This window comes from Epinephelus fuscoguttatus, linkage group LG16 (assembly GCF_011397635.1).
Source record: "Epinephelus fuscoguttatus linkage group LG16, E.fuscoguttatus.final_Chr_v1".
Lineage (NCBI taxonomy): Eukaryota > Metazoa > Chordata > Actinopteri > Perciformes > Serranidae > Epinephelus > Epinephelus fuscoguttatus.
This window is the reverse complement of record NC_064767.1, coordinates 24,593,047-24,601,769: the sequence shown is the minus strand read 5'-3', so window position 1 is coordinate 24,601,769 and position 8,723 is coordinate 24,593,047. Positions and strand designations below refer to the sequence as shown.

At 40.3% G+C, this 8,723-nt stretch overlaps 1 protein-coding gene across 1 annotated transcript; it reads left to right on the top strand.

Moving 5' to 3' along the window:
• Nucleotides 1-793: 793 nt before the first annotated feature.
• On the top strand, nt 794-8,376 carry kcnk1b (potassium channel, subfamily K, member 1b). The gene is made up of 3 exons (XM_049600769.1): nt 794-1,374; nt 2,985-3,380; nt 7,329-8,376. Exons 1-3 carry the CDS (start codon nt 1,020-1,022, stop codon nt 7,583-7,585), a joined length of 1,008 nt encoding a protein of 335 aa, XP_049456726.1. The 5' UTR covers nt 794-1,019; the 3' UTR covers nt 7,586-8,376.
• The last annotated feature ends 347 nt before the right edge of the window (nt 8,377-8,723 follow it).

Sequence of the window (8,723 nt, the reverse complement as noted above, 5' to 3'; positions counted from 1 at the left end):
CACTTCTGAAATAAAAAGATGAGGGGGAAAAAGAAATCGGACTCCAGTGTGTGTGTGTGTGTTTATTTTTTATCTAGAATATCTATTTATTATAGTGTAGTGTGATATAGCAGCAGAGAGAAAGAGGAATAAAGTTTCAAGTTATTTATTGTCATATGCACAATAATTCCAGAGAAAAAGTCACCGCCTATGAAAATCTTACAGGCTCCCCTTGTCAACACTCATTAAATAGGCTATATATAAAAAAGAAAATCACATAAACAAGTAAAACAAAGGAGACATAAATGCTGCAAGTCACAATAAATGAAAAAATAAAATTGTATAATTCAAGTTTGCATTGGTTTGAAAGGCTCGGTACATTGCATACATATATTATTTTCTGGGAACACAAGAATACAAAGCATATATTTTTCATAATATGGAGGTGGACTCTCCTACATAAAGAAAATGACCAAATATTTCTGGAAGGAAAGAGAAGAAAACAAACTGACAAACAAAAACATGTCCTCATACATCGCTCCATAAGATCATATAACCACAGAGCAAGTTCACAATTAAAATTAGTATATAATTTTGTGGTAGACAGGAATTGCTAATGAATAAACTGAATGCAAACAGGAATGAGAAGTAGCCTAATCAATATTTTAGGCTACACAGAGCTAAAAAGCAGGGCTGCATGTGCTTCTGTAGGCGAAATATAAAGTTTTGGTTTTTTTGTTGTAAAGTTGGCACACATATTTGTCCACCCACGACGACCAAAACGTAAACCTCCTGGTCCTCCCATTGAACAATTTAGGTATTTCCGATTGCACTTGAACGCCCCAACTGCCACAGCAGGTTTCGTGGAGGGGGAAGAGAATCCTCATTCAAGCTTTGTCCGTGTCAACATCCCTCTCTTTGGGATATATTTCGGTAATATAACGCGCTTGGCGGCTTTAATTAACCACATTAGTTTAGTATTATATTTATATAAAACCCGTAGCGTTAAAACGGAGGTGATAAAGGCTCCCTGCTGAAAAATGCTTCAGTCTCTAGCCAGCAATTCGTGTGTGCGGTTGATACAGAGTCACAAATCGACATGGTATTTTGTATCTCTAGTCCTGGGGTATATCCTGTATCTCATATTCGGAGCTGTTGTCTTCTCCTCGGTGGAGCTGCCTTATGAAGACCTCCTGCGCCAGGAGCTGAGGGCCATTAAAAAACAGTTCCTCCAGGAAAATGAGTGTCTATCCGAGGAGCGTCTGGAGAGCTTTCTAAAGAAAGCCCTGGACGCCAGTAATTATGGGGTTTCCATCCTCAATAACGCATCGGCTAACTGGAACTGGGACTTCACGTCTGCGCTGTTTTTTGCGAGCACAGTGCTGTCCACCACAGGTAAGTGCTGTCACACAATGATAGGCTCGAGCTGGACAGTGTAGGTGATGCTGCAGCTGATCAGGTGTGCAGAATATGACATAACGTGTTTCAACCAGCATTTCTGTAAAGTGGACTCCTGTTTTGGCACCTGTAAGCCACTGCTAGGCCACACAAACCTATGGCCTACTGAATGTAACCAGGCTAGTGGTGGAAACTAAATATGTCTTGCAAAATGTGAAAGCTGTAGGGTAAATTAACAAGTAGATAAGTTATTGATACATATTACAACACTATATACCCCAACATTTCAACCAGGCTTTAAAGCTGGTTGCATCTGTATCCTCAATTTAAAAACTGTGCATGTATTCTGGTTATTTTACTACAGAGACCAAAACTGTGGTTTCTGTCTTACATTTTTATTGGCACAGTGACCATTGCCTTAAGTCAGTTCAGCGTTTGATAAATATAACATGACTAAATCACCAGCCTTTTTACTAAATATACAGTGTATTGCTGTATCCCTGACAGACAGGCCTGTATCCAGTGTCAAGGACAGAACCAATAAACTTTTATGTCTGTGTCAACACTATCATCTTCATCCCCCCCCAGGCAATAACATTTTATTTAGGCAATGCCTTTAAACAAACAGTTATGTATATTTTCTCCTAAGGCATCCATGCTGCTTTGCACAGCAGTGTACTCAGGTGTTTTTTTCTTCTGTTATCTAGGCTCAAAAGGACTTAGCTTGCTGAAGCTTGTCAGGCAGGATACCTGGAGAACTTTAGTCTGACCACACGGCAGCAGTTATCTCGGAAGTTTCAACATACGAGATTATGTGGATAACGTGTGCAGCAGTGGCTTCCTGGCTGCATAAAACTTCTCATACATGACAGACATGTAGATCAGATAGAGCTTTGTCTCTTTCTGGTTTTCAGACTCAAACGTCTTTCTGTCATCAGTGGCACTCTCAGAATGAGTTTAATCCGCATTTTTTTCCACAGCAGTTACATCAGTTACAAAACACAGCACCTGACACCTGATGGCATTAATCTGAACTCTCACCAGAGACAAAATGGACGGGAACCAGTGTGCAGCTGTGCACTGGTATCACTCAAAGAGAAGTAGCTGCATTGTATTTAATGAATACCAAGCAGAAGTTGAAAGTGGATGGTTGAAAGAGAACTCTTGGGGATTTTAACAACCCAAATCACGAGAAAAGCTGCCACCGTTTCCTCATTTGCATGCTCTTGTGAGTGACCCATGGTATTTTTAACATGCTTGTAAGCAGCACCTCACGAGAACATGTGATGTTTCTACAGCAGCACCTCCTTCGCATTAAGATGACATAACCTCAAGACTGTTCTGTCATCATCTTGTACCTGTCCGCCTGCTTCAATTGAGCCTGCACCTTTTTTATTGTGTGTCATGACTGCTATATTTAGTTAGTGTTTGTTTGTCTGTAAACAGGGCGTTGCTTTAAAAGAATGTGTATGCTCAGGATCCTATATTGTGTAAATAAAGTTTAAAAAAGCAGGAAATAGGCTGAGCTCCAAAACCTTTAGGGTGAGATGGCATGCAGTGCACACATTTACATGTATTTATTTTCCGTCCTGCTTGTTTTCCTACAGGATATGGCCACACAGCACCACTGTCAGATGGTGGGAAGGCATTTTGCATTATCTATTCAGTGATTGGCATCCCCTTCACCCTCCTCTTCCTCACTGCGGTGGTGCAAAGGATCATGGTGTTCAGCACGCGGAGGCCGATCATGTACATCCACAGGCGTTGGGGCCTGTCCAAGCCCCTGGTGGCCATCGTTCATGCCACTCTGCTCGCCACGTTGGCCGTCTCCTGCTTCTTCCTGATCCCCGCCGCCATCTTCTCAGCGCTGGAGGAAAACTGGAACTTCCTGGAGTCCTTCTACTTCTGCTTCATTTCCCTCAGCACCATTGGCCTGGGTGACTACGTACCTGGAGAGGCTGCTAATCAGAGGTTCAGGGAGCTCTACAAAGTGGGCATCACTGGTGAGTGCTGAAGATTATTTGTATTTGGAGCTTGTATTTCCCTGGCAAGGTGGTGGCAGCTGAAAGGGCTCAGATTAATTCCACTTCCTGTCCATTTTCATTCGTCTTGAGGTATTTCTAATGTCACTATATCAATCAACATAAATATTATATACATGCTGTGAGCCAAAATATATTACAGACAAGGTGACTTGCACACAGCAGTGGCACTGTTAGTGCCTGTGTTTCATTATCCCATTTCTCATATCCTCTAACACTTCTGTTGCAGAGAGAATATTACATCTTGCTTTGTTTGCGCTGGAAGAACAGGAAGCAATCCAGCAAATAAAGCCCCATAAATCCTATGTCATTTGCGTAGATACATGTATCGTAGTAGAGTGATAGTCTCAATTTGTTCAAGTTAAAGGAGAAGTGGGTAGGATTCAGGGGGATCTATTGGCAGCAATGGAATATAATATTCATAATTATGTTTTCATTAGTGTATAATCACCTGAAAAGGAGAATTGTTATATTTTTGTTAGCTTAGAATGAGCACTTCATATCTACATCTACAAAGGTAGGGAGTCCTCTTCCATGGAGCACTGTCATGTTTCTACAGTAGCACAGATTGGGGAAACACTGGCTCTAGGTAGGGCCTTTTGCTTTTTTATGCAACCTTAGGGCCACCGTAGGTTCCCCTACACGCTTGGAAAAGGAGGGTTGAAGCATATTTAGTTTAGTTGTTTGCAATCGGCAACCTCACCTCAAGATACCACTAAATCCTACAGACTGCTCCCTTAAATAGTCCCAGTGTCTCATAATTAATGTTATAATGACTTACTGATTTGAGAGTATCACATATAGCATGTCATGATCTACCTGGGCGTGAGAAAATCAGCTGGGTCTATTTTTTTGATCTGTTTACATGCAACATGGTAAACATATGCTTGAAAATAACAAATACATAGATAGGATTCAGTTTTTTTCTCATAAACTGGTTGAAAAGATTTAGCTTGACCCTGACTTACAGGTTGCTGCCTCAGATCTAGCTTGTGTTATAAATGGTCGCAATGACTTTATCTCAGTTTGCCTAAAATCATGCCTATAATGTGATTATAGTTTATTTGACAGATACAGTAGGAAGTGTATTGCCATTGATATACTATTACTACTGATTTCAAAACAGACAGCTATTACAAAACTAAAACAAACAAATTAATTAACCACCGCAGCATATTGACATTAAAGGTTATAAATAACCTGCCCTACTCACACAGTGTTACTGAAATTGTTACAACAGGAAGCATATGTTATGCAAACTTGTAAAAAATGAAAAGGGTTCAGTTGCAATATCAGCAGCCTTCTCCACACCTTGGATTTTTTTTAAAGCTGCTGACAAAGGTGTATTTTTCCACTCAGTTAAAGGCCTATTAATCAGTCAGGGACAACATCATGCAGTGCAGGAGATAAAAATTGAGCCATGGCCTAACAGAGAGCAGCAAGGCATTGATTGCATTTTCTGGGTGATTGTGCAGCTTCCTGTCAGCAGCGCTGTCAGAGCTAATAGTGACTAGAATTTTAAAAAAAAAAGAAAGAAAGAGTCAAATTCAATTTGAGCTCATGCATTTTTGACAAGCTGTGGGTGTGCATGAATGTCGAATGCTACTCCAATGTGTGTGTGTGGGCGGGTGTGTGGATGTGTGGTGCGCACTTGTCCAGGGAGACGTCATTCAGTAGGAACAATGTGTCAGTCTGTAGGAGGCAAGAAGGCTGTGACAGAATGTATTTGTTTGCACAAATAACACAAGACACATTCGAGCGACTTCCTCCGTCAAAAATTGCATGTCGGTATCGGAAGTGATATCATTCTCTGCAATAACATTCAGAGCAGATATGCAAGACGTAGTTGGCCACAAATAATGAACAAATCATGTCTTGCTGTGTTTTGTTTGTCTTGATTTTGCTAGTGTGCTCGGTGATAAGCGGTCACTGCTTTTTCAATTTGCATTTAGGCAATAGCGCCATTCTGTGCACATTCATTATGTTCTGCCTTCTTAAGTGAGTCCAAAGAAGAGATTGGTGCTCAAATGCAAAAATGCAATATACAGTCAGGCTGCAAAATATGAAAAAATATGAAATATTATTTGTGATAAATAATTAGATATTATGTTGTACTCAGTTGTGCCTTTCTGTTGCTTTCAGTATACTGCTAAAACACAACAAACCACATTTAGGTCCAGTTTTCTACTGATTCTCTCCTTTGTCATGTGTTTATTGATACACTGGATGTATTGATACATCAAGACCAGCTGTGTTTTCTCACTTTGTCTCATTGTTAGTGTTTTCTAGGGCTACACAGTATGCAAAAAAAAAAATAAAAAATCGCAATTATTGTGATAGATATTGCGATGTGAGAGGCAATTTTAGTGGTATTTTTTGCATTCCATTTTCACTCTATGAAACATAAAAATGATGATAATGTGATTTTACTGGGGTCTCAACCAAACGAACACGTTCCCTTACATCTGGTATATGATTTGTAGGTCGGGGTATCTCTGTAGCACCACAGTGCTTCATTTATAATGGTATGTTCTGACACATTTTACCTAAAATGGCACCACATTGCGGCATGGTGGTACAGTGGTTAGCATTGGCGCCTCACAGCAAGAGGTTTCCTGTTTCGAACCCGGTGTGGGGGAGCCCCTCTGGGCGGAGTTTTCATGTTCTCCTCTTGTCAGCGTGGGTTTCTCTGGGGTCTCTGGTTTCTTTCCACAGTCCAAAGACATGCATGTCAGGTTAATTGATGACTCTTAATTTGCCGTAGGTGTAAACGTGAGCATGAATGGCTGTCTGTCTCTATGTGTCAGCCCTGCGATAGTCTGGCGGCCTATCCAGGATGTACCCCGCCTCTTACCCCATGAAGGAATGAATGCACCCACATTTTGGATATTGCACTTGGCTATATTGCAGTTTCAGTAATATTTTTATTAACTGTGCAGCCACTAGTCATTCTGGCGTGCTCTGATACTAACCAAAAAAAGAGTCGTTAAAATTGTAGACTATTCCCCATAATGTCAGTTTTGTGGTATTGTACTGTGGTATTGAAAATGGTTTCGGATATATATTTTTGAGGTACTGTATTAAATTTAGAAATTTCAGTATCTACAATAAACTAACTCAAAAATCCCCGAGTGCAATAGTGCAGTCTCTGCGTTGACATCAGGAGGATGATAGCTTGATATATTGTGCAGCCCTAGCATGCAGAATACATGTCACTTCCTGCAAATGCCACTCAACATGCCACTAATAGTGTGTAATACTCCTACTATTTATATAAGTTGTATATAAATAGTAAAAGGCTTATACAGTAGTAGTATTACTGTTAATGTAGTTTGCAGCGGTCTAGACCCACCTGGAATTACTGGGGAGTGTCAGGGGGATTTTTCATGTCAGATGCTGCCAAAGACTGTTGGCTTGTGTCAAGTGAAAGTCAGTCCAGTGAAAGATTTAACTCCTGGCACCAATCAGCTAACATTTACATGACAGTGGGGGATTTACAGCTTTGCCTCAAACTGTTTCTCTTCCCATCTCACCACTTTCCAAAGCACACACTCTGTTGTTGTCACCGTGGTTAGCTAGCCACTGCCCTCTTGTGTCAGTGCGTATACACAACAGGTTTTGGAACAATAGTGAGGAAGTACATTAGTAGTGTTTTTACAGGACAATGTTTTTATGAGTTTTACTGTGTAAAAAAAACCAAAAAAAAAACCGATTAATTAGTCTTAATTGGTTTATGCCATATGAAAAAACTTTATTGTTAAGTTCTAAAACATACTTAAATCTTGAGGAATATTAAAGGTATTTCTTGTTTCTTGGTTTTGCCATGGTGAGATTTAATCGTACTTCTAGCTAATTACTCATGAGCCATTTTTGTAATCCCTCTCCTTGCCTGTGTGTTTGTCTCCTCAGTCTACCTGATCCTGGGTCTGATAGTCATGCTGGTGGTGCTGGAGACCTTCTGCGAGCTGCAGCAGCTGAAGCAGCTGAGGAAGATGTTCTACCTGAAGAAGGAGAAGCCGCAGGACCGCCTCGCCATTCTGGAGCACGACCACCTGTCCTTCACCACCGTGTCCAACAGAGCCACGGCTTACAGTGAGGGCAAACCCCAGCCGTTTGTTGGCGTTCCAACTCTGGTCTCTCCCAATGACGATCCCATGATCCAGTAAACACGGACAGAGCAAATGTCCAATGAAGGATGAAAACATGAACGTAGGGGAGTAATGCACGCCAGAATATAAGTAGATAGAAGGAGTAGATCAGCTGTAGGCATTCTGCAAAGCTCAGCCCTGCAAATTTTAGTAAAACTAGTTGAGACTATTCAGATCAAGCAAACAATTTCACTTATCAAACCACAGTACTGACAATATCGTGCTACGCAGCAGAAATTAATAAGGGATAAAATGAATAATTTAACAGTGACTATGAAGACAAAGTCAGTAATAAAAGAAAAGCCTTGTGCTGTATGACTCACAGGAGACAAGCACCTTTATGAGCTGTGCTATTTTATTGCATATTTAGGAACATTTTAGAAAGTAATTGGTCTCTTAAATCTAGCTGAAACATAGGACAGTTTTCTGTAGTCTGTCACAAAATAGTCTATAAACATGTATGTACCTTATAAATAGAGATGCTTGACAGGTGTGTGGAGTGTACATAATCAGGTAAATGTTTTAAGATGTACAGTATAGCACCATTTAGAATTAGCACATCTGTTAAAGATGAGCCGAAATGTAGCTAAAGCACAGAACAACTCAAGTCATAAACCATCATTTGAGTTCAGAACTTTAATTTTTTCAGGTGTAACTTTGACAGGAATGTACCATGACGTGTTTTCTAACAGTGCTTGTTGCAAACTAATCAAAGTTTGTTGATAGGTATGCTCTGAAACACTAGCTGGATTGGCTCCTATTGATCTTTTGAGAAGTTTTTTGAAAGTTTCAGAGGCCCTTTTTTTTTTCCATTGCATAATGTGTGTCACACGGATGACTGAAAGAGAGCTAGCAGTCGATCCTGGACAAAGCATCTGAAAGAATAGACATTGTATGAATAATAAGTGGGCTGAGCTCAGAAGAAGATCTCCTGGAAGTATGACATTTCTGAATACAAAGATTACAAAACAGCAGGCTTTGTTCATCAGGAAGAAACTATTTCCTTCGCACATACGAGCGTACTTTTACAGTCTGTTTGGTAGCATTTTTGGCTCATCTTTACGGAGGTGTTAACTATTCTTTTTGGACTCCACGTTGTTACACATTTCATTGTGAGGGATAGTATTCGTCTGCAGATATCTGTATTTTCTCAACG

What these genes read in the sequence shown, in the direction of transcription:
- kcnk1b (XM_049600769.1), top strand. Translation starts at nt 1,020, where the DNA reads ATGCTTCAGTCTCTAGCCAGCAATTCGTGTGTGCGGTTGATACAGAGT. An exon ending in CACAGTGCTGTCCACCACAG is followed by an intron (nt 1,375 to 2,984) that starts GTAAGTGCTGTC and finishes GTTTTCCTACAG; the next exon opens with GATATGGCCACACAGCACCA. An exon ending in CTACAAAGTGGGCATCACTG is followed by an intron (nt 3,381 to 7,328) that starts GTGAGTGCTGAA and finishes TTGTCTCCTCAG; the next exon opens with TCTACCTGATCCTGGGTCTG.